We start from the raw sequence: 26482 nt of genomic DNA, 5'->3' as shown, positions 1-26482 counted from the left end.
CCAGTGCTCTCTTCACTCTCTGGGCAGTAATGGGAGGCATGTGAGGCAGAGCAGAGAGCATTCTCATTAAAACAACCAGCTCAGGACTCCTCATCCCTCAGGCTAACATACACAACACAGGTGTTAGGAAACAGCCAGCTCTATTCACTAATCACTGTAATGCACTGCTTCTGCAAATTGTTCAAACAAGCAATTTGGAGCAATCGCTGAGCGAGCCGTGAGCAAATATTTAAAGAGTACTGAAGCCTTGCAAATACAGGCAGATATCAGGCCCAAAGACAGCTGTTTCTGCATCTCACCTGGATGATCCAAAAGGTCAATCACATGTTTATCTAAAGCGTGTGAACAGTAAAAACTGGATTTATTTTACTTACTATCACCGTGGGAACACATGTATCTGGAGTTTAAAACACAATACATATTGTAAGTGTAAACTGGGTTATATACGCCCCCTCTTCTAATGGTGTTTTTCCATTAATGGTACCTGCTTGACTCTTCACGTGCACGCTCACGCGCACACACACACACACACACACACACACACACACACACACACACCGTCGAAGGTGTGTTGTTTTTGATTCTCGGCATGTTGCCCCCGTCTGTCGCTAAAAATGATGACGCAGTGATTAGTGACGATTCTCTCCGACCAATCAGTTGTCTGCAGGTGACCTTTTGGTATCGCCTCAGCTCGCTTGGAACCTCGACTGAGGTGGTACTAAAAAAAAAGTAACTGCAGGTACCAGGGACTTTTTTTTGTAATAAAAAAACAAAAAACGCGAGTAGAGTTGAGTAGATATCATGCAGTGGAAAAACGCCACAAGACTGGAACTGAATTTGGCATCACAGCTGCTGTCTATCCATACAAAACACAACAGACCTGACCAAGAAATGACTTCATCATCATGCTCATCAGCCTGTGTGTGTGTGTGTGTGTGTGTGTGTGTCTTCTCTTTCTAGAACATTTTTACAGGACTAGCAAGCTATTGCTGCATCAGCATCAAGTACCACCAGCACCAAAAAACAAGTGACAGTTGAAGACGATGCTTTATTTTGTCATGTAAAATGTATGGAATGTAAAAAAGATGGTGAGACATAACGAAAGCATTAAAAAAAAAAAAAAAAAATAGAAGAAGAAGCAATTATTGTTCTTGAGAATAATAAGCATTGTCTGTTCCCGCTTAGCTGGGCAGCTGTATTACATTTACCACACATTATTTTAGGAGCCAGCGCGGAGACAGAGGGGCTTTGAAAGCCTTGCCAAGGAGCGCTTCAAAGAGGGGAGTAAAAACTGTCGGGTTTCTGGAGGCTGTGCAGCTTCCGCTTTGGGTTTGGGTGCGAGCTTGGCCTGTTTACGGCAACTAGAAGCCAAAAACAATGCTGTTTCACAGCCACAATGAGTCTCATGAAGATGGTTTATGTCCATTTACATGTTTTCTTTCAGTGATATCCTCAATGTCCCTAAACAAAAAGACACTGGACTCTCCCAGGTGCTGCAACGTTTCTATAGGTTTATGTTTCGGCCGCTTTGTTTCTGAGAAATCATGTTTTGTGAGTCATCTTGGCATGGCGGAGAGATGTAAATTTTACAATAGCCATGAACCTCGGCCGCCGTTGCCATGGAGAAAAAGCCAGTCAGAGGCAAAAGTCGGAGCAGTAAGTAGGGCTGCACGATATTAGGAAAAAATCTAAATGAGGCTATTCTGACTGATATTGTAATTGCGACATGATTCTGAATGGTTATTTTTGTATCATTATTTTCATTTTAATTTAAAGATATATATAAAAAAACTGATTGAAGTTTGATTTTTTGCAAGGATCTCTCCCAAACAAAGATTTTTTCTTTAGTCTGTAGGATAGAATTTGTAGGCGGGGATGTCTCTGCAGCACCACAATAATGTATTTTAGAATGTTTCAACACATATTTTGCATTTAACAAATATTGCGCCCCCCTGCGATTTTGATATTGCACTAGTTCATATTGCAATTTTGATCCAATTGCAATTAATTGTGCAGCCCTAGCAGTAAGTGGTCAATTCTCGCTTTGTTGTTACAGATGAGAACAAAACGCAGCGCCAAACTTTGCTGAATTCAGCCACAATTGACCGAGAATTTAAAAGCAAATTGATTTAGGCTGCAGACACTGTGATCTTTAGCTTCCATCTGTCATTAGCGGTGCATTTAAGCTCAGTGAGATTTTTTGTCAAATTGCACCTTGGGAGTCGTAATTAACAGTCTACTTCACAGTTTTTACTAACACAGTCTTGTACCTTTAACTTTTTTTAACCAAAGAATGCAGTTCTTTATCACATTTTAGCAGTAAATTGGCAGGGAAACAAAGATTTTCCCTCTGATGCATTTTTCAAAAAGATCATTTATTCCTAGAATTCTTTAAAAAAGATTATATGTACATAAAAACCAATACTCCGTGACATTACACCCCTTTTAGATGACATCACACCACTAACGTCCAGCTCTATCTCCTCAGTTAGTCCCATAATTTCCTTTGACACAAGCACACACCCCTTTCCAACTCCACACAAAAACACTTCACACACTGCAGCGCAAGCCATTTACAAAAGAACCCGGTCTGTAAAGTAAAAACACAAGGTGTGTTTTACTCCCTCTGGCTCATGCTGATTATACACTCTACACTAATGCAATGATTATCCACACTCTTTCCAATTTCCTCTCTCGTGTGTGTGTGTGTGTGTGTGTGTGTGTGTGTGTGTGTGTGTGTATACATACTTGTGTGTGTGATCTGCCTGTAAACCACAGACCGCACACAAAGATGACATCACCTTGCAGTGATTAGTCTGTTAGCTCAATGACGAACACAGCAGATGGCTGCAGCTGCATCATTTATCGAGACAGGTTTTATAATTCTTATAAGAGATAGAGTGCTTTCTAAAGGTTAAAAACAGATATAGAATCCCCATTGATAACTTTTAACTGACTTGTATCTTGCTTTCTTTGTTCTGATGTGATGAAGTCATCTTTGAGGTCTGTCTACACAATAGAAGACAGGTGTATTAGTGTGCTCTTTATTGTGGATGGAGGGTAATTTCTCTAGATTGGATAAGAGCCAAGTTTCTACCAGACATGATGACAGACATAATGGGCAAAGAGGTTTCACATGAGTACACACACACACACACGCTTTCCCCCCCTTTCGGGACTGTACAGTACATGTGCGCAGCATCGCAAATGTTTGCCAAATTGTGTTATTATGTCTATAGGACAAAGAGGCATCATCTTTCCTGTCCGGCTTCTAAACCTGTGAACCCACAGTGATAAAGATTCCCCACTCAGTCTCAGTGGCTATTGGCCTCGCAAATCTAATGGCTCGGCAGTGACAAGGCCATAACAGCTGCTTTAATGTGCCTAACCATCCTGAGAAGAGGATAAGTGTTTACAGTACATGATCTGGGAAGAGCATGAATGCCATTACACTGCCTGAATGGAGCTACGTTGACACTTAAAATGTTGTTAGGGTGGTGAAAGTTTTCAGGCCACGTGATGCATTTAATGTTATCGTTAAAGGTCAGTTCACCTAAAATGTAAAAAAAAAAAAAGTAATTCCTGAGTTTTTTGCCTTCACCTAAATACAATATAGGTGAACTGAATAGTTTTGGTGGTGCTGAAACCTCTCTTTCTAGAAACAATGTCCCTGTAACTCTGGATAATCCACAGACCATATTGTCAACTATTTCTTTGGTGGAAAGTAGCTTCAGTAAAAAATAATAAAAAAAAAAAAACATTGAGTGGGAGGTCTGTGGAAACATTCCACTGGATGTAAGTGAGAATTCTTGTTTTTTTTGTGTCATATGGTCAAACCATCCCTTTACATTCTGCTGTCCTTAAATAACACATTAACACACATAGTAATGATAACACTATTCTAATCAATTCAATTATTTCTGCTCTTGGCTTAATGACGGTTTGGTCAACAATAAAGTGATTAATGCACCAACCTGATCTGCCGGAGATGAAAAATTGATTTAAATGCACGCTTATTTTTGTCTTTGTCATTCAAATAATGCTATAAGTTACATTCGTTCAGTCACGGTTGGCATGTTATGTTAGATAAAAAAGTATTCTAAAAAGTTCCAAGCTGTGAGGTATTCACATTTTAAAGTAGAAGGATAGAAAGATAGAAAACGCTGGGCCAGTGCATCCCTTCTTAACACTTATACTGTGTTGTCAGAGAAACTCAACCACAAAATAAGACACAATAAAGGAATGAGCAGCTGTGTCCCCACCACTGGTGAACTATGTTTGTAAAAGGTTTCTCACATGTCTGTCATACGCCTGCATGTTGGAAAAAAATCAATTTTACACAACTACATTAATACGCAAGACCAGGTATCTTCAAATGTATGCAGTTTGAATGCTCCTGGTTTAGTAAATCAGTTTAGTGTGGAAAAAAACATGATGGACAAAATAATGGATAGAGGTCAGAGACAGCTATTTAAAAAAAAAAAAAAGTGGTTTCACTCAGAGTAATGATCTATGGGGCAGTGAGGTTGTCAAAGGAAAGTCACGATGCTGGTGAAAGAAGAAGAAGGGGGAGGAAGAGGGTACAAAGGCGGCTCCAGACGCCTGCCCCTGGGAGATGGATCACAGATGTCCGACCCAGAGCCGCTCCATTTAATTGTGAAACAAAAGCTTCACCATCTCTTTCTCTCCGTTTCTTATGTCATACTTTGCTCTCCTTTTTCTTTTTCCTCTGTGATCTCTGTCTCCTTACACTATTATTACAGCCCTCTGTGATTCTTTTCTTGTGCCTGTGTTTACTTTCCCTTCTCCATGTAGCGAGGAATAATCCCTGCTGTCTTCAGATGTGCAAATACCACTTAGCTGTTCAGGGCCGCCCCAAATGACAACAGCAAACAAAGAAATTCCTCATTCCTTGCAACTATGCGTGTTTTGTAAAGGCTTTGGACAATTTAACGCAACAAAGGTCAACTGAATAGAGACAGTTGAGGAGAAATATGAAACAGCAGTACTTACTTTTGCTTGCAGACGCATTACAACTGCAGTGAACTATTGTCGCAAAGATGATTCTTTGGCAAAATAAAGTAAATGTAGACAGTGGAGAGGTTATGAGTTCAACATAGGAGGGGAAGTTGACTCTTAGCTGAACCTGAAATTGTTGATTTAACCGGAGCCATGCCGGTGCCGATCGTACCTGAGATTGAATCAAACAGGATGCATTTGTTGACGAGCCTGTGGCTGGGAAAACTAGCCTGGCAAATACCGGTTAAATTCAATTACGCCTGTTCATATCAGCTTGTTATTATGTCTGAAGCTTTGGGGTGTATTGTTTGATCTTGTGTAAAGAACCGGATTTTATATGGTATAACATCTCTAAATGTACCCATGAACCACTGAGGGGAAAAAGATCTTACAATGCTAAAGCTTGTGACTGTTTGGTCCCACACGTGGTGTAACATTATCCCATCCCTGTTCACTGAAGTGGTCACCCTCACCTGGAGAGCCCTCACACTCAAATCAATTCACAGCTGCACAGGCCATTAGGCTGACCTCTGCTCAGCGACCAGAGGGAAGATTAGATGGTCATTCAGTCAGAAGGTACCATGGTTTTACACAAGCTCTTACACAAAGGATTTACACCAATTCCCCAAACAATAACATAAATCAAAAAAACAAAAGTGTTAAGGAATTCATCAGGCGGCTGATATGACATATATTGTATTTATTTTTTGTGTCTATCTATATATCCTGCTGTATTCCTTTTATTTCTTCCTTTGGTATTACTTTCATATTTTTTTTTTCAATGAAAAAAAACAAGAGCAATAAGGTTTCTTAACTTAAACTACATCTTCAAAATAGATATCAACTTAAGAGAATGTTGTTGTTTTTTGGTTTGAGACATGTTAGCTTTAACATCAACAAAATTTCAGCCAAAAGGGGCAGCTCATTAGACACATTTAACTGTATAATATTCTTATTTTAAATGATTCAGCTGGAAACATTAAAAAAGTCAATGTTTTCATTCTCATGGGGATAACATTAGCTTAATTAGCTAGCTAGCTAGCTAGCTAGCTACAGCTCATTTCACCTGAGAAACTGATGATTTTCCAGGTAGAAATGAGAGAACCGGCTTTTGTGTACTTGTGTCTGAAACCAAGAACCCTTTTCCTCAGAAATTACTAAGAAAAACATGTGCTAAATCAACATTATATCGTTGTAAATGGCATTCTGTGGCAAAAGGGAAAGCCCAACAGGCATCGAAACAGTTACTAACCGGGGCAAACGGTCAACTACTGTGAATACAGTCAGTAATGTGAGCAGGATTAGGTCAAACCAGTGTCTTGCTTTATATTTAACCTCTAATAAAACTAGGTCTGCCAAGGCAGGATGCAGAGAAAGACAGAAAGAGCGTTATTGCCGTTGGTCCTGCCGCTTTGCTCGGGCTACGAGTGGTGCAGTGGTAATAATGACCGGTCACTGCCTGCCAGTCCAAACCAAAATAGGGTTTCCATGGTGCTGGTGAAACTGGAGCCCAAACACTGGGAATCAGCCCTCTGGGCTGTACAATTCATACAAATCTACAGTAAAAGTGACTGAAAGTGAAAGAGCTCAGCTGGAAAGCTTGACCAGTATGACAAAGGGGATTTCTTTGGACTCATAAGGAAACTAAACTAACTTCATCAAAATTTCCCATCAAATGACGATAGAGTTTGTCAGTTGACTGGCTCCGGAAAGTCATTTTCATTCAATTCTGACTTTTTGTTAAAGGAATATTGTTCTGTTCCAAGATTAACATCACTCTCATGTCTGTGTACTGGAAATGAAGCAAGGGCTGGGCCAAGGTTAAGCTTAGTTTAGCATAAAAATGAAACGAAGAGGCGGACAGTTCCAGTGAATGACTTTGTGTAAAACAACAGCTCGTCATGTTTATTTTAACAAAAGGAGATACGTGTTAATTAATGAGCTTTAGCGGTGCGTTTATCTTTGGGTTTAGCTGTTCAGCTAAGCTAATCCCCAGCTGGCTCTAGCTTCATAATTAGCGTACAGACTAGGGTGGGACATCATTTTAATATTAACAATTCTGATTCCAATTACAATTCTTCCGTTCGATTCCTGTTCTTGTAGATTCTCAATTTCAATTCTTTAATGATTGGAGTTGAAACAGGTCACACGTTTTTTCAACATGGCCACACTAGGGTCCACTTACTGTGCTCCAAGGCTGCAACACAACAAGCCCCTGGTTGCTACGAACACCAAAACGTGTGCATGTTAAATGTGGAACCAGTGATTGGATTTGAAACAAATCTTTCAAACGATTCCAATAAAGAACCGATTCAACCGGAATCGTAATTTAAAAAAACGATTCCAAGTTGAAACTAGTTCTCGATGTCCAATCCTAACACAGACATAAGAGTGGCATCAGCCTTTTGACAAAAAAAGTCAAAACTATTCCTTTCATCAGAGAAAAGCTAAACACAAAAACAATTGATGACAAAAATAATAAACATTTGAAGATGTAATAAATCCACAGACAGACAATTTTTGTAGTCATTGTTTTCATTCTCTAATAAAAACAGGGGTGCCCAGGTTGGTTCAGTGGTGTTGGTATGCCTCAACGCAGAGGTCCAAGATTCAAATCCCACCTGTGACATTTTCCTGCATGTCTTCCCCCTTTCTAATCTAGGTGTCCGATCAAATAAAGGTGGAAAAGCCCAGAAAATAATGTTTTAAAAAAAATGGTTGACAATAATATAAAGAGGGAACCAACTGGAACATGAAAGCAAGTTATGACATCCAGCAGGGACACAAACACAATGTTCAATCTCGAATAATCTTGTTCGCCCGGCTTAAAACCGTGCCCATGACCTAAAGCCAAACTCAACATATGATACCGCCTTATCGCACATTACACACAGACTGCCTATTGTGGAGGGCCATAACCTTTCATGATTAGCATACAGCTGAGAGGCTGAGGTCCCTGAGTGAATCCAGTTCCAGCTTAATCAATATTCAGACATGTCTGATAGAACATTAGCTGGTTAAAAAGACATGGCAGGGAGGAAAGCAGGAGATGCTGAGCTGAAGTGAATTGAACACAAGCAGCAGAGTGTAATGAGCCTGCAGTTGCTCAGGGACTAGATAAAGTGCTGGAGGCCATGCAGCTGCAAAAGCCACAGTCTGTCTGCCGTGCATTCCCCTGAGACTGACCCCCAGCTTGCCACAAAGGAACAAAACCCACTACAGATTCTTTCTCCTCATTTCACCCAACCGGAGGGTCCTCCTGACCCCCCCTCTGCCCTCCCCAAGTAATTCTTTGGATGTCTCTTTCTTTCTATAGGGGAGGGTATGTTCCACACAAGCCTACCTTCAATTGATAGAGGGAGCAAGTGTAGGGTGAGGGCTTTATATTACGAGGACCCCACCCTGTTGGATTCCCAGTAAAAAGCAATGCGGTAGAGTCGCTGGAGGTGGACGTACCCCCAGGAGAGGCTCATCTCCAGGAGCCACAGGGGGTCCCAGAGGACAGAGAGAGAAAATGGGGGGCAAGTAATAGCAGGGAAAGAAGGGTGATTAGCTCCAGTGCTGCCTAATCTAATCAGTGTGCATGACTGCCCTACAGTGTAGCATGGAAGGGTTGTCACACGTAGAGAGGAAGAAAGTTTTGGATCATTCAGGGGGCTATGGAGGGAAAGTTAAATCAGATGTTTCAGAACAGGAGGCCACGACAAAGGTCATCACGTAAACGCTGCTGAACACTGTCACATTTCACATGGACGTGACGTAGTTTGAGCTCTTACTTTGCTCTTTGACACGTTGTAAAACAACCGTAAAAGTCAAAAAGGTTGATCTAACACCCAAATGAAGAGGAGCGGCAGACTAGGACTCAGGGTTGGGATTCATTTTTTTAAGTTACCAATACTACCATTATGACTTTTTATGTTACGGATAAAATAATTCCTTCAAACAATCTCCCACATACCCAAAGTAAGTAAGGAGTAAATAAGTACCATTACGCTTTCTAAAATGGGAGGATTTTTCTGCATTGACATTTTACTTTTAACACTTTAACTAAATTTCCCTGTCATTTACTTAAGAAACATTTTAAATGCATGAATTTTACTTGTAACAGAGTACTCTTCCACAGAAAGTAAAGGATCTGAATACTTCTTCAAATAAATATTAATTAAATATTTCCGTTCTCATTGGGCCAAATGAACCCAATACTCTGACACTAATTATAATATGGACTTGTTTTGACAGTTGCAACAGATGAGAAATAATAAGTGTGTTAAATATCAGGGTCACAAAATGAATGAATTGTCCACTGTGAGAACGGAGAATCTATTGCACAGGTGTATTTAACTAGATATTGTTAAATAATAGTTACCAAGGTAAATATGACAATTAAAACGATTTGCTTTTAGGTGATACCCGTCAGCCCTACTAGGGCTGTCACTTTTTATTCAAAACTGTAACTGCGGTAGGGTTTGATAGTACAAATCTGTAATGAGTACAACTGCCTTGTACTCCAGCAGGAGGCCCTGTTGCTAGTTAACTATGCTATGGTTGTTGCTTTTGCTTTACAATAGAAAAAACTAGCATGAAGCGCACTGAATGCATAGTCAAAACACCAACACACTGATAAGTTATGTCTGGAAGCATTTTGGTTTTAAAAACTAAAATAGAAAACGGAGATAAAAGAAAAGATGTTTGCTGACATAAAACACCGTTAGCATTTCATTAACGTTAGCTTGCTCCTCAAAATGAGGCAGCAAGAGAATTAGAAACATCAATTCGGCAATGTAGTTTAACTTTTTTCCGGCTTAATATGTTGCGTTTCAATGAATTCAAGCAAATTGCGTCAGTTTGAATTAGTTCAAACGTGCTTTTCAGCCATCGGAAAGTAGAACATGTCAGAGAACAAAGCCTGTTGGACACTTTCTCTTACTCCGTATGTGCAGACTGTGACACAGACTTTTCCAGTACCGGTGAAACAGACCGTCTCGGAAATGGCTCTATAAAAAAAGAAACACACAGCTGCTTTTAATTCACTCAGAAATACTCCTTTAATAAGCTTGGAACAGATCTCCTTATAACGTAATGTGACCCAGTTAAGATTTGTCTCAACTGTAAGACGTCCATTTTATAGCCAAATAAACAATTGTTGCATCAGAAACCTTTGTGATGTGTGATGTTTTGATTTTGTTAGAGCGTTTCCTAGATGCTCCTGTTGAAAGTTTTATTGACCGCACTCGTTGAAAAACAAAGGAATACTGTGGGGCGAAATAATGACCCCCAAAAAGTGCTGATTGTCAAAAACAGATGTTGCTGGAAAAGTGAACATTCTAACTCCATGAACAAGTGCAACAGTAGTCTGAGGAAATATGATGCATATAAACCAGCCTTGTTATCAGGGCCATCTACACTTCAGGATATCCACAGCCGGGCTTTGCTTTTACAAACTATATTCCAGATGTTAGTCCCAGCCGACCGGAGTCATCCGTTTTAACCTCTGACACAGGAGCAGCCATTCAATTAGTGGATTTCACACTCTGGTCATGGTCATCATGACACCACGGCACTGGCTTTGGTTTTAAGCACATACTGATAATGCCCAGGTCTGATTTCCATCAGCAGCAAAATTTACGCCCATAGACGCATAAAAGTGTTCATTTAAGATCAATATGCGTAGAGATGTCTAGAACAAATCCTCCACTGAAAATAGTCTCCATATCAGGAGACACATGCTGACCCAATCCCCTAAACTGCCACCAGCATCCTGGAATACTGACAAAAGCACTGCCTTCAAAGCTCAGGAAAAGCACAAAAAGCAGATGATGTGGTCTGCTTAAATGGCATAGCAGTTAAACTTTTGTTTTCTTTAATTTTTTGCATGCATTGAAAGTATCACAAAATGCATCATCTGCACCATGCAAAAAGGAGGCTGGTAATATTTTATTTCCATGCTTTGAAAAGTTTAGCATTCTGTTTTGGAAAGAAGAGTTAAAAATAAAAAAACATAAAAGAAGCATCTGCACTGCAAGGAAAAACGCATGTATTTTTTGCTTTTCTGTGGCCTAAATGGAGGGTCGTAATGAATGAAGCCCAGCCTTTTTTTAATGGGCCAAGCACAGAGCCCTGAGGGACCACGTGCACTGGCACATAATCTCAAACCACTGGCAATCCCTGACAGTGGACTCCAACAAACCGCCATCTTTAGTGCTAGTCACTCATTCAGCAATGACCTAAGCATCATTAAACATCTGAAGCTCAGTCAAAAAAAGAGAAATTACACAAAAAGACTTAAGCTAATTACAGAATATAGAGTCATGACCGAGACCACACAGCGACCACACAGCTGCAACTTTGCAGCTGGCAATAAAGTGACAACAATACATTGAACAACAACAATTTAGCACATTGAATTTACGATAAAAACACAAAAAAAAGCTATGAGGTTTATAAAGTAGCAGAGAAAGCAAATTTCATGGGGAAAAATATTCATATGGCTCTGGTCTTTCCTACCACAATGAATCAGTGACTGAGGCTTGTAACAAAACATCCCTCATAAAACAGTGTTGATTAAACACTGCAATCAGAGAGCATCACACATGGAAAAAAATCATTGCTTGTTGGGAAAAAAGCTAAGCAGGGGTTTCCTTATGCAAAATACTTAAACCGTTTTCCTGACTTTGGTTACACTGTGGTCGAGAGACTTCAAGGTCTCGGCCCCCACAAGCCCTTTGTCTTCCACACACAAACACTGGTTTACAGGTGAGACCGGTTCTTAGGTTTACTGTTGAAACACAGCACGAAAACAAGACAAGAATCGGTGTTGCAGCACTTTGTCAAGGCAAGTGACAGACTTTCTCTTGAAGTTACGATAGAAGGGCAACCTTAGACCTTTAATATGTCCACCAACCAGGGTTCAAAATTAGCACCATCCACCAGCCAAATGCTGGTAAAATATTCAAGTGGCCAATAACCAATGGTAAGCTATTGAGTGACTGGTTACATTTGAACATTCACTAGCCATTTGACTGGTGGACAAACAAGTTCATCTTGGACCCTGCCACCGACACATAGTGCCTGGATCAGGTGTTTGGGGTCAATGATGCTTTTGATGGGTAAAGTTGGTTATATGTAGAGCTGAGAGAATAAGTTTATAAATTGAATATATACAAGTATACAAATTATATATATATACAAATATACAAATTCCAGATTCTAGATTCTCAATTGTGATAATTTGTGGATTTTTTTTAATGGAAAATTTAATATATTTAGCTTATGACTTTTGGAAACATTGTCTTGCGCTTTGAAGACATTATAGACTAAACCATAGTTGTAGTGTTTCATATGTGTCTTTTCCATCTTTAACACAACTTTTACCTATAACAATGTACATAATACATGAGTAAAAGAAAAAAAATGTAAGTTGGATTTTGAAAACAACTGCTGCTAATGCAAAACTAATAAGTTTAGTCAATTGATTGGTTAATAAGTCATTAATCAGCAATTATTCTGATAATAGATATTATTAAAGTAAAAAATACAAACATGGTCTTGTTAAAGCTTCTCAAATTAGAAAATTTGCCACTTAACTTATGATAAATTGAATATTTGGGGATATTTGGCTACTCTTGATGACATGAATCTAATCCAACATTTCCATTTTTATGTCACACCATGTGGATGGTCAGTTGTAATAAAGATGTTGTAGACACACAGACGATATACAATTGTAATAATGAACAAATATAATGGCATAAACTCTGACTGATGACTGTCACGTACGGTGTGAGGGGGTCATACTGGGCTGCGTTGCCTGCCAAAGCATCAGTCTGCTCGGCTTCCCTGCCACGAGTTTCCCCTTCACTGCAGCTCTGGGAGAAAATACCACTAGGCTACTATACTAAATAAAAGACGTGGAAAGACGTGAAAGCGAAAGTCACAACATGTGTGGCTAAGATTCTTCAACGAGGACTTGTTCTATAGATGAATAATCACTACTGTTGTAGAAAACTAGCTGTAAAAAAAAGACTTTTTCTACTTACGTGTAACTGCTGGCGGGGCGATTTTTGGAAGCGGCGCCTCTAAAGTCCAGCAGGGTCTTTATGTCTTCCTCGTGCAGTTTAATTAGTCTTCGGGTTTGATTTGAAGTGTTATTTTTTTTCCCTTAGTGTCTCTTCTTCATCCTCCACGTTTTCTCCGGGAACCACAGAAGAATGAATGGTTCCGTCCGCCTCTTCTGCCCCCCGACTGACTACCGTTGGGATGGGAGTGACTGCCCCGTTAGCTCCCTCCCCCATCCACCAATCATTGCTGTTCAGACCATAGACTGCATTAACGGTCTATGGTTCACACAGGACTCCTGAGGATACATTATTTCTTTGATGTCACTATAGGTGGAAATACTGTGTGACTGACCACTGCTGTGCTCTTGGAGGCAGACAAATATGTGTTTTTTTTTCTTTTACAGGTTAAATAGAGAAATGAGAAAATGAGAAATGTGTGCGGTCCAAGAATGGCTCACATGGAAGCATCATGGGATACATTTACACAAGTCCTTTACTTTCTGAGGTCCTTGTACTATAGTATTTCCATGTTATGCTGCTTTATACTTCTCTTTCACTACATTTTACAGGGAAATATAAGACTTTTTATTCTCTGCTACATTAATCTGACAGTTTAAATTGCTTTGCAGATTCAGATTATTAATACAATATATAAACCAATATATAAACTAATAAATGATGATTTATTATTATGAATTAAACTGCCTTGCTTAAATTAGCTCCACCTTTACCAGCTGCAACAATAAAGTCATTTTGTAATCTATGAAAGCAGTTGTCTTAGCATCTCTGATTACCTCTTACTCCAAAGACAAGCTATTCACACAGTGTTGCTTGGACATCGGAGTAGTCTATATGTCACATTCTCTCTAAAGTTGAGTCTTAACCTTTCTTGGGAGGCTAACAGCTGAGCTAAAGACTTACAGCTATGCGTGCATTCAAGTGCAACAGGTCTGTCATATATGCTGCACAGCAGAAAGCCATACTTAGCATGTTTTTTCAGACGTGTCTATGAATGCATCTCCCAGTCTCCAGTCTTGTATTCTTGCTAAATCCAGTGTGAGGATGTGCAGGAATGGTGCATTGCAACAACTTTTTGTATATTCATTCATGCTTTGCACGACAGTGAACGAGTGTGAATGGACTATTTTGAGACTGTTGTGACTAGGAGGGGAACAACTGGAGCCAGGAACTCGGTGCCTTCTTATTAGAGCTCCTTGGTCAGAGACTTGAATGCATTGAAAACACAAGGGAAGTCTCATGACTTGTTCCGGGGAGTTCCTGGCTAAATAACTCTGCAGTTATTGTCAATAATAACAGCCCTGATGTTATCTATCCAGTTCCTGGGATCATTGTTAACCCTGAGTGACCTTTGGTTTGACAGTCAGAATGAAAGCACATATTCCCTCTTCTACTTCTAGCCTTGTACCTACCAGCTAAATATTTGTTATTGCATATGTACTTAATGTTTACAATGTAATTTAATAATGTACTTAATCTGAAGTGTAACTGGATATTTTGAGAATATTTTGAGAATAAGATAAGGGAAGTATACTGCAAACGTGCTCTGCTAGTTATTTATTCCTAATATAAAGCAAGGAGGGATTGAGTTCTTATCTTCTAAAGCTTCTCTGTCTGTAAATAATCCTTAAGAGTGATTACATGCTTTAGGAACAACAGAGAGAAGTTGCACCCTTTGCTGTATGAAAGAGTGGAACGAATACAAAATTGTATTAACATAATGATGTGATGGTTCCAGTCTAATAATGCCTCCTTGAATGTGATCTTAAATCTCTTGTAGTCTGCTAACACTGAAAGGAAAATTGTTGGGGGAATCTTTTTTTTTTTTGGTTAAGGTGTGATGAGCTGTCGGATTTCCCACCCCTTCGGGTTCAACACATTCCAGACTGCACTGGTCAGTAGGATTTAATCTGTTTTCACAGGCAACACAGACAGACACAATCTTGTTTGGAATTCCAGTCCCACTTCACTCTGAGACCTTCAGTGTCTCCTTGTGGACATACCAGAGGGGAATCAAGGGTGGCAGACGTTTGGTGTCCCACATGTGCTCACCATCAAAACATCTAAGCCAGCTATCATATCTTTTACGCTGTCATATCTTTTACGCTGTCATATCTTTTACACGGTCATATCTTCCAGGGGCATCTCACTGGTGGCACAAATAGCTTTGTCACAGCTGACAAAACAAAACGAGGTGACGTCGTAGCCGGCGAATCCCAGTGTTGATTCAGTAGAGGAAAATCAAGAGTGTGTTTGTCACTCTGTAAGGCAGACTTCACAGGGCCACGTCAAAGTGCAGGATTAAGTGTGAAAGACACACCAAAAACCACTTTGAAAGAAGTATGAAGAGGAGACGAGTTGTGACACACATAATAACACGATGGAATAACGTGTCAGAAGGGGTAGATCACCACAAGCGGGGCATGAGAAGTGCAAAAGTGGTCTGCAGCCGAGCTGACAAACTCGCAGATGAACGGCTCACAGTGGCAACATCTAATTAAATGAACTATCCAATCATCTTAAAATGCAGAGTTTTGATTGTAGAGTAAACTTACAGAATAAGCGAGTGACAAATTTGTAGCCTCAGCAATGTAAGAAGTGCTTTCTCAGAAACATGAAATAATCATGTGGTATTCTGGTAGTCGCCCATTACCAAAGTCCCAGTTCAAATTCCATTTAACAGCCACTTTGGTAGAAAAATGTCTCCTCCTTTTTTTAAAGCACATATATACTTGAGTTCACACAGTCACTAACTTAAAATTAGAAACCACGGATTCCTAAAAAGCAAGATAACAAAAAGTAGATTATGTTTTTAAATGTAAACATGAGAGTGGCTCACACAGTTGCCTTGGGCGGGCCATATGGAGTGGACTGTTACCAACTAAATAATTCAGTAAACTACAACCTCAAATCTCAAAAGCCACTCATTAATTAAGCATTAGAGTTCTTTCTGGGCCTTGGAAACAGTTGTTTGACAGAAAAAGTTCTGACTTAAGGTCTACTTATTGGCTTTTTCTTTCTTTTAACAATATCAGACAGACAGTCTTTATCACAGGACTCAAAGATTTTTGGGCTCAGTAGTGCTTTGACATGATATCTCCAAGACAACTGAGCAAAAACATCTGTTGACGAAGACCATGTAGTACAGTTGAAGAATCGGGAACATGCTAGCAAGTGGACTTGGGTCAAAATTGATTTGTCAAACCAATCATGAATGCTTTGTTGGATTTAGATAAGAAGATAGATGTGATGGTTTGGGTTGTTGCTTTGGTTTCTCCTTCTTCGGTCCTGTCTTGTCTCCTTGTGTTTGTGCCTCAGTTTCCTCCCCAGTCTTGTGTGGTAGTCTCTGTCTTGTGTTCCCCTGCGAGTGTCTGTATGTTCTGTTTCCTGTTTTATTTTGATAGTATGGTTTCCTGTTGTCTAGTCTTGCCTAGTTTTAACTTATGTCTGATTGTCCTGCCCCGCCCTAATGTGATTTGCCTGGTGTATCCCCTGTTCCTTGTTACTTCTTGTATTTAACCTCTGTATTCCCTTTGTTTCTTGTCAAATCGTTCTAGTATCTTTGTGCCATGCTGTTCGTTGTCCTGTCGCAGTTTTTCACATGTTTTTCCTGTGGCTTGTTAACCCAGTGAGTTTTTTCCTGCCTTTTTTTTACCTTTCTTTTTATTTTCCTGGACCTTTGTCAGTTTTTGCTTTTTGGGACTTTGTTTTAGATACTGTGCTTCCTGTGTTTTGCTCAGGTCAGGATTATGTTTCATAATCATACTGTACAAATAGTATAGCCCACACTACAACATAAAAAAACAAACATAGGTTGGCTTCTATGCTGAAGGTTCTAACAATTGTTTCCAAATTAAACCGTTATAAAGAAAACAAGAGTCAGTGACATCTGACTCTACACAGCTCTCCTGTTATCCACAGAAAGCAGCATTGTTGTTTGCCTTGCTCAGATGCCAATCAATTCACATGGCAGGTTAAGGGTCACAGCCCACATTAGGACAGGGCCGCCCACTCTCTGCAGGGAGCGTTTCCTGTGGTAGTGCTGCAGCCTGTGGGAGGAGGTCAATCACCAAGAGGCCAAATGTCAAAGAGGGTGGATGTCTTAAGGAAATTAGTTTCTTAGAATCCAAACATGCAAATCATCGCTTTGGAATTATCTGTTTTTTATTCTTTAGTGTGTTAGTTTCCCAGGGTGTGGTGACAATCTTTATCCACAGCAGATTTATCACCATAAGTCTATCTAATTACCTCCTTGAGAACTTTACATTTATGAATGACTGGCATGTTGGAGTAATTGCAGAAGGCATAACAAAAGAGATACCTCACGTGCACAAAAAATTCCTCAAATTTTCAACCTCTAAACAGAAATACACTGCTTACCCATAAAGCACCTATTTGTTTACTATAAAGGCAACTGGAAGGGGAACAAATAACGTAAGAAAACACTTCATAATAGCATCCCAAATCACTTTTTTTTTTTTTTTTATTTACTGTTTTTTGCTATTTTTTGTGTGTTCCAGAACTGAAAAAAACAAAAAAATTGGATAACACATCTGAAGCCTCTGCCAGAAGGCATTTAGCAAAAATACAGTAGAGCACACTTCATTTAAAGCGTTTTTAAGATGAAATATAACATTTTGGCTATATAGGGACAGTGCAACATTCTATCTCTATCATCACCTTATAAAGGTCTTGATTGGAAACGATTGCTTATCTGCACATCCAGCAGATACAGAGCCCCATTACCATTCATATGCAGTCGTGTTTCTGGCAACTTACAAATGTAAGTCCAATATTTGCTCTCCTTAAAGCTTTGTTTTTGCTCTCCACGTGTGGCCTCATTATCTCACACATTACTCTGTGATTTGGTGACATATAGTTCCCTACAGAAATCTTGTCCTGGTGATGGTTACATGTTTAAAAAGGTAACATCTAACATTTTGCTCTCTCCTGTACAATTATTGAAAAAGCCCGGAAAAAGACATCATAGCTGGGTTGGTATTAAAACAATCCTCTCAGGTTTAAAAACAGCCTTTTTTGTTTGTTTGACACATGCAAGGAGCCTAGCGGCTTCTCAACAGTAGACAAATGAAGTGCAAATACCTGAAACTGCAGGGAGGTGTAGTCTTTACAAATCAGCAACATGTGTAGCTGACAGCATTTACGCAATTGCCTTGACTAAACCTCCAAAAACAGAGCAGGGACACAGAGATCAATAATAAATGTAGCATCTGTCAGTCAAATAATGACTATTTGGTTTCACCGTTGGTTGACGAAAATGTCAAGAATCTAGTTATTAAAATAAAATATAGAAATCCTTATCGTCATTACCATCTAAGCCCAGGGTCCCCAGGCTCCAGTGGGGCCTGGGTCACATCTGGGGTCATCACTGGGGAAGTTAATCGGCTCAGCCCCCTTCTGGTATTGCTGAAGCCGACCCAGGAGATGCTCTACTACTTTGGGGAACTGAGCGGATAATTCATTCCTCTCCTCTGGATCTTTTTCTATGTCGAACAGCATTACGGACTTCAGTGGATCCACCCAGGAGCGGCTCAACTCGGAGCTGTTGTGGCCGGGCCACGGGAACCAAACGTCACAGCCTTCGAGGAAATAAAATGGATATGAGCAGCAATAGGTACATTTACACAAGTACTGTACTCTTTTAGGTACATAACTTGAGTATTTCCATTTATTGCAATTCATACTTCTTGTTGGAGCCCTTTCATTGGCAACCAGCGTGTGACGCCGCAAAGGTCACGTGGTTTGCTCTATGGTGAAAACGTGATGGATTGTCATATCCAACTTAAAGTTTGAACTCTTGGACAACAAGTTCTTGATTGGCATTTTTTCGTTCAAAACACACAACTACACCGATGCCACAAGTTAATCACCAACCAAACAAAGGAACAAATGTCCGCCAACACTTCCTCTGCTGTCATTTCTACATTAGTACTTTTACCTTGATACTTTTTACAGTACATTTTTGCTGATAATGCCTCTGTATAACATATTACTTGTGTTCCACCACTGATTAGCCGAGATAAGGAGCGAATGTGTTTCCGTGCATAAGCGTGTTTGATTTCCCGCTTCCCACTTAGACTAAACATGTCATTACGGGTGACAGGAGATACTGACCTGGGTAGCCAGTCAGCAGCTTCCAGTTTGAGGATCGAATGGCGGCGTGAATGGACACATTGAAGCCAGAGTTGGCCCGGGAGGCTCCTTCATCCAAAGTTAACTGATGCTTTGTGCCAGGACCTGCAGAGAGCAGAGGACGGAGCCGATAATGAAGGTCATAGATCTTTAAAAATAGGTATTAAACTGAAAAAAACGCTGATTAAGTCAATATAAAACTACCACGGGATACAAACGTCCTCTGTGGATGTCTATGTAAACCATACGAGTCGGTAGACTGGCACCAAATGTCAGTGCATACCTGGGAATCAAGTGAAGGTGTCAAAATAAATATGCCAATAAGAAAGGCCTCTTTTTGTGCTGAAAATCAATAGGGAAACAGCAGGAATTGAGCACTTTAAAAACAATCCTTTCCTGTAAGAACAGAGATTGTTGTGTGTGTGAATTTCCTCAAATACGTGGAACTTTTAGTGCTTGAGGAATTTGACAAATATGGTGGTAATGTGGTCTCCTCAGCACCAGTCTTTTTACTTCTGCCAAGCACAATGATTATTTTGCCATTGCTGCAGTTGGGCAGGTTTGAGCAGTAAGTGAAAGAGGAACAAGGGTCAGAGTTACAAACTGGCATCATTTTTTCCAGCTTCATAAGGCAAAACTAAATAATTCATCTTTTCTGAAGATGTCCAGACATTTCTGCAGCCTCGTGCCACAAGCTATTTCTGCTCTGACGGAAAATGTGTCCCAGAAGTGAGTACACACCCCACCCCCCCCCAAAAAAAGTGGCCTTGAGAGTATTCTCAGGTTCATGCTGTGTTTGACCCCGGCAATGTGGTCCTGATTAGACAGATTTGCAAGTAATTTCAGCGTCCTGACGCTGTCAAAAACAAGTATTTCGTTAAATTCTTTAAGCACAGACAAATCGCCACCCACCCGAAGCCCACGTTCCCGTCCCAGCTCGTTTTTATAGAGTCGATTCCACCACAGCGACATGACTGGAGAATTAAAACATTTCCGATCTCAGCGTTTTTGCAACCGCATGATAAAAGCTCTGACATTGAATTCTTCACTGATCATTGCGCAAAATGACATGCGGGTGTCTTAATTGCTCTCACATGCATTCAGCTGGGTTACTCAACACGTAGCACTCCCTGAACCTAGAAACCAGATTTGTGTAAACAAGTAGACTTGCAGAGCTCTCATCCTTTGCATAAGAAAGGTAAAGTGCGGTACTGACATCATGCCACATTCAGGTGTTAAAACTGTTATGTAAGCAGGTGGGTTAGATTTAATTTGTAGCTCTTCTTACACACTTGCTTCACTGTTCATTTCTTACATTCATTCTTTGTATGAGCGCCTCAAAGCAGGGTCTTGCTCATCTGGATCCACAGCAGGAGAATCCACAAATGGGCTCAAGAAAAAGGAGGGAGGCGAAGGGGAGGAAGAGTGAGAAGAGACCCTGAGAGAGCAGAGGAGTAAGTAGGGGAAATTTGGGGGTGATTTAAGGCTTGGGCCAAGTCCAGGGTTTCTCTGCGAGAAGTTCAGGGACCCCTCCGTGACCAATTTAGCCGGGATCCTTCTTCTCACACAGAGGGAGAGCAAAGAAAGAGGATTTTGAAAAGCAACTTGAAAGGAGAAAGTTTGTTAGAAAGGGGACAAAGCTCTTTTATGAGTTAAATAGAGAAACGTGGAGAAGCAGGGTCTCAAAGAGAGATTGGGTTAATAGGAAAAGAGGAATCTCCGCCCGCAATGCCTCAGGAGGAGGTGGTTGTCACTGTGGTGGCTGACAATAAAGAGTCAAACATAAAACATGAACGCTTGTAAAGCAGCCGTGCTTTTCTCTCATCATCCAGAGGATTTAGATCGTAATCACAAACAGTAAACTTGGACGATAGTTTGAGCTGCGCAGGCTATTAGCTGTATAAACAGTTGTGTAAAAAATGCAATAAATCAATGATTAGCCTAAAAATAAACTTCATGTAAACAGGCTATGTGGGTGTTTTCCCAGTAGTTCTTGGTTAGATGAGAGAGTAGGTGAAAATGTCATTCTTTGTGTATTGTCAAAAGGGATTATTTCAGCTTTTTGGAGCGTTTAAGTGCCTTTCAGCTCATTGTTTTGATTTTATGGCCCACAACTTTAATGTCTTGGTCCACCAACCCCCATCAACCTTGTTTTCAGTAGCAGCAGTTAGTGACTAGCTGGTGAACAAAGTGGAGCAGTTAGCGGCTAAAGATCCAGATATGTTTCTCAGGAGCTGGTGGAGACCAAAACAGTGCTAAAAAGGAGGAACTTATGTCCCACTGGATGTTTAAATAGGCAACCGTTGGCTTTAATTAAGACTTTAAAACGAGATATGTCAGCGCACCCAAGTGGCAGTAATACATTTTTTTTCCGCTTAGAGCTGTATAAAAAAAAAAAAACTTCCTGGTGTAGGACAATCTTTTTGATGTGTACCAGACACACAACTGCTTCTTACACCTACAGTATTTACATTTAGTTACCTTACCTTTTGTACCTTTAATGCTGTGTTCACACGAATTGAGGACAATTTAGTCTTGGGTTACTTGCTCAAGTTGAACCATAAGGGATCATTTGTAAATAAATATTTGTGTTTATTTGCGTTACTTGCTTGAGACGTCCGGGTGTAGATATGACAAACAAAACTTTTCTTTTTGTCCTTAACCATGAAGGAAATAACTGCAATCACTGCTTTGTACTTGTTGTAGAAGTCTGAGATCCATTGGAACCCTGCGTTGCGCACATTTCTCATTCAAGTTTAAATGGCATATGACATAGAAGCCCAAGGCAATTTTGGGTCTATTTGCTGCTTTGCATTAGCTTTGTATGTAACCGCGCTGCGAGAAACGTTCCAGTCATGTTTGGTGTGACCACACCATAAGAGTACGATTTCTAAACAGCCTCTCTCTGGTGAACGCCAGCAACTCTGTTTGAAGGTGAAGTTGAACCCAAATCTCTGTAACGTTTCACCATGGATTTAGTTTCAGACTATATTGTACATTTCATGTTGAATCAGGGCTGGTCGCCACTGTTACACACTGACTCAGGTAGACATGTGATCTGTACTAACCTTTTAAGGTTCCAGTTTCATGTGATAGACACCACCAATCCCTTAGAGCTTTATGAAAAAAAACTAATTTTTGCATCCAATTACCAATTTATACTGCAGTGCCACATAAAGTATTGATAAGTAATAACTAGTCTTCTCCCACACCTACTATATGCTAGAAGAGAAGAAAACTACTGTACTTTTACAAAATGAAAGAAATGTTATGCATCTATTCTCATGACGACCCATTATGTGCCCACTATGGCACATCTGTGAAACATTTTAGTCCAAAAATGTACTCTACTATTTTTGAATGTGTACCTAAAGGTGCAGCATCCTCCACAAAGGACCACCTAATATTAAGTGGTTTAGACAAGAATGAGACCACTCCACTGTGTCAAAAAGCCAACTTGAAACCACACACACACACACACACACACACACACACACACACACACACTTATCACAAAGACATAACTAGAATGTGAGAAAAAAAAAAAGTTAATAAAAATTTAAATAAATAAAAATAGTAATAAATAAAGAGAGCGAATAGTTCTAAAATATTACCTTCAGAGGCTAGAAACATGTATATACATCTACCAAAATTAAAGGACCTCTACTGATAATTATCCAGACACCATGTGAGACTTACCTCTAGGCAGATTCCTTATACACTCTTCATCCACTCAAAACTAATTTCAAACACTCATAATAAACAAGGTGGACTTCTAATGTGAGTTTAGTCGAATGTTACGTAGCGCTATGCTATTCTTAGGCCCCAGTCTGCTTTGACTCGAGTTAATTGGATTCATAATCTCTAGTGTATTTGTGAATACCGGTTCAAACAATGAGTGTTTTGATGCTACAACTTAGCCACAGTGAAAACAGCAGAATTTCAACATTAGAAATGAAGTGATGCACAACACATACATGGAAACACAGAGATTGGCACATATGGTTTTCATCAAACAGTTGGCACTGGGAGATGATTAATGGTTAAAGAAATGCTCTCCACGTGTCTGTACTGGTTTCCTCCAACAGTCCAAAAACATGCAGGTTAGGTTTACCAACAATGAACTAAATGGTTGTCGGTCTATATTTGTGAGCCCTGGTGACCAGTCCAGTGTGTACCCCGCCCCTCTCCCAGAGTGAGCTGAGAAAAACCTCCACTCCACTCCCCGTGACCACAAACAGCATTCACAGATGGATTCATGTTATGCTTTCATAGATGCATTCATGTTATGCTAATTATCAGGTTTATTCTTGTATTAATGCTTTCTGCTAGACTGATTAATGAGACAGGATGTTTTTTGGCAGTTTGCAGATCAGTGTTTTATTTGCTTGCTATTTGCCAATGAAGTGAATTAATTGAAAAAAGTATGCAACTTTGGCTCCGCTACAGCTCTGTGTCAGTCTCTCTGCTTCAGTTTCACTCACTGAGTCCAACCTTATTCCACGCCCACAACACTATCAGACTCTTACTGTGTATTATGGTGAACATTTCTAATTTGTTATATAATTTCTTAAAGCAGCTAAACAAAGTGTTGTGATGGATTTTGTAACATTCCAAAATCTTAATTTTGTCTTAAAGATTTTCATTTTCACTGTACATGCAAATCATTTCCAAATATCTGTTGTCGGTTTTATTAACCTCTAATAACCGGTATCTGCATTGAAAAAACAGCAGTGTGCATGTAAAAAGTGCAGTTACGTGCTTGGAGCAGATGAGTATACAGTAAAAAAGAAATCCGGCCCGAGTTGACATCAACTTTTGGAAGTGGAGTGTTCAGAAAGGTCTGAAATCGGAGGGTTTTTTGCTTAAAGGGGTTACTCTACATCCGTTTACCTCATTATATGAAGCTTTGGCCACGTTTAATATGAGCATCTGTAACATAGTTAAATATGACAGAAAACAAGGAAAAGCATAATAGGTCCCCTTTAAAAAGTCAGCAGCCATGCTACTAGCTCTGTGAGACTTTACCTGAACTGCTCGTATACAGTGATGGATAGTCAAATAGCTTCAGAAACCCTCCCCCCATCACACCTTTCCAATGTCAGAAAAGGCAGGGGCTACTCAAGGGTTTGAACTTCGCTCTCAGAAATAGTTGGGTCAAGAATAAAAAAAAGAGAGCTGTGACTTCTCATGTGAACAACACTATGAATGTTTCCAGGAGCGACTGTCTGAAAATGTGTGCCCTCATTCTCATATTTATGCAATATCACACCGAGTTGTTGATGAGATTTTTCAGTCTGGAAAGTGGCAGACAGACGCACCCGTTTTGAACTGTTCACAAGTTAACTCACATCCACAGTCAAGGCCACAATGAGGGGTGTGATGAGGGGAAACAACCCAACTTTCAATATTTACTGTGCATGGAAACAAAATGTTTTACTTTAATGTATTATATACACAAAATGTTCCATATTCTTATAACCTTAACCTAACCTTAAAATCTAAGTTTTCCGACGCGCGGATAGCTTACTTGGTTGAGCGGACGGAGCCCATATGTAGAAGTTTAGTCCTTGACGCAGCGGGCCAGGGTTTGACTCCAACCTGCGGCTCTTTGCTGCATGTCATTCCCCCCTCTCTCTCCCCCTTTCATGTCTTCAGCTGTTCTGTCAATAAAGGCCTAAAATGCCCCAAAAAAATACTTTGAGTTTTTCTTAAAGCAAGGGATGGACAACTGTGATGATTTTCCTCATTTCCATTTGCGTCAGGAAGTTTCTCGCTGCATTGGTATGACATAAGCTAAACGCAAACTGAGTTTCCAGATTTACATGAAGAAGTGAACTTGATCTCAGCCTGTTGGCAGGGAAGTGATGGGATCTGTGCAGCTTGTGTCAGAAAATGTTTGTATTTCACAAGATCGTGTTTCAAAATTAATGTCAAAATTCTCTCTTTACCACATCTGGGTGGGAGCATTCGTACGTACGTGCTTTACATACACACTTGCACAGCACAGGGCAGTTAGGAAACTCAACCTCAGCTTAGTCCAAATCCACAAATGAAACCCTGCTGGAGGTATTAGTTCTTATGAATTTTACTAACAGTGTAGACGGCCCTGTTTATGTGCTGTGAAACGTGAACTTACATGGAGCGATGTCAACGTACAGAGGGTCAATGTTGTGCAGCAGCTCCAGTCTGGGTGAGGCAAACCCTTTGCTGTAAGACAAAAACAAAAAAAGTGTAACTCTTAAACATATGGATACACAATCATCACACACATCCACCATGTCTAGCTCATGCATTGTAAAAATTCACTGGGATCTGTAAATGTAAACCAGCTGGCCGTAGTTCACCAGGCAGTTATATGCTCTGACCGCACCTCACCACAGAGAAAACACACTGCTCTGACTGACCACAGTGTCTGATAACACAACTAAAATAACTCTCTCCTGTCTGCCTACTGTTCTGGGCCTTCATTAGGTTTTTATTCCAACGGCAAAGCTGCTATTTTCTTCAACAGGCGAGCCAAATTAAAATCAAAATGAAACTATATAGCAGCAAAAACAAGCAGCAGTCTGTGCCCTGCGTTGCCGAGCAGCTCACACGGCAGCGGCCAGTGGTCAGCTGACGTGCGTCGGCCAATCGAGTCAAGTGGGGGCTGTGAGTAGTAGTTTGCGGTCCAGGCTAAGCCTTGATTTTCGGCTGGGGCTCGGCTGCAGCCCTCAATTTCACCTCCTTTCACCGTGTCCACATTTAGTTTACAAATATAATGTGTCAGTCAAACAGGAGTCAGTGACAGCCTGTGTGATGACAAACTAACATGGAAAGTGCATCTGTGGCCTGCCAACAGCAAAACATAATTGAATATAATACGCATTAAAGAGTTACAACATAATACTGTGTGTGTTTATAGATACATATATATACTGTATATATAAGTATGTTGCCACATAAAAGGATTTGCATCTGAACTTATTCGCTTGTCCAATAGCAGGCTTTCATAAAACATAGAGGCAGAGGTGGGGATGGGGATGGGGATGGGGATGGAGGGGATAAGGGGAAAAAAGAAAAGGATGAAGGACTACAGATTTGTGTGAGAGTGACTGATGGAATTTCCTTCTCCTTGAGCTCCCATTGCCACAGTAACAAAGGGCTTATTGAAGGAGCAGGGGCTCCTAAAAGAAAAAGACGCTGGGTCAGGAAGACAGGCAGAGGGAGTTGGTGTGGGTGCACATTGGGGG

At 40.2% G+C, this 26482-nt stretch overlaps 2 protein-coding genes across 4 annotated transcripts in view; both read right to left on the bottom strand.

Annotated features, from left to right (window-relative positions):
• The window catches only part of lhfpl2a (LHFPL tetraspan subfamily member 2a), a 41417-nt gene extending 28109 nt beyond the window's left edge, over nt 1-13308 (bottom strand). For 2 of the 3 annotated variants that reach the window (XM_034896248.1, XM_034896250.1), the window contains exon 1: nt 13056-13308. The gene's annotated coding sequence lies outside the window, so the exon portion shown is untranslated. The remainder of the gene's footprint in view (nt 1-13055) is intronic. The other variant, XM_034896247.1, reaches the window with a different exon arrangement.
• A 3931-nt stretch (nt 13309-17239) lies between these two features.
• The window catches only part of arsb (arylsulfatase B), a 16314-nt gene continuing 7071 nt past the window's right edge, over nt 17240-26482 (bottom strand). Inside the window, exons 6-8 of the mRNA XM_034896405.1 lie at nt 25387-25457; nt 19230-19352; nt 17240-18694 (exon numbers count right to left, since the gene is read on the bottom strand). Coding sequence (XP_034752296.1) covers nt 18429-18694; nt 19230-19352; nt 25387-25457 — 460 coding nt within the window. The 3' untranslated portion in view covers nt 17240-18428. The remainder of the gene's footprint in view (nt 18695-19229; nt 19353-25386; nt 25458-26482) is intronic.

This window comes from Etheostoma cragini, chromosome 16 (assembly GCF_013103735.1).
Source record: "Etheostoma cragini isolate CJK2018 chromosome 16, CSU_Ecrag_1.0, whole genome shotgun sequence".
Lineage (NCBI taxonomy): Eukaryota > Metazoa > Chordata > Actinopteri > Perciformes > Percidae > Etheostoma > Etheostoma cragini.
The sequence above is the reverse complement of the archived record's forward strand: the minus strand, read 5'-3'. Positions and strand labels throughout refer to the sequence as shown.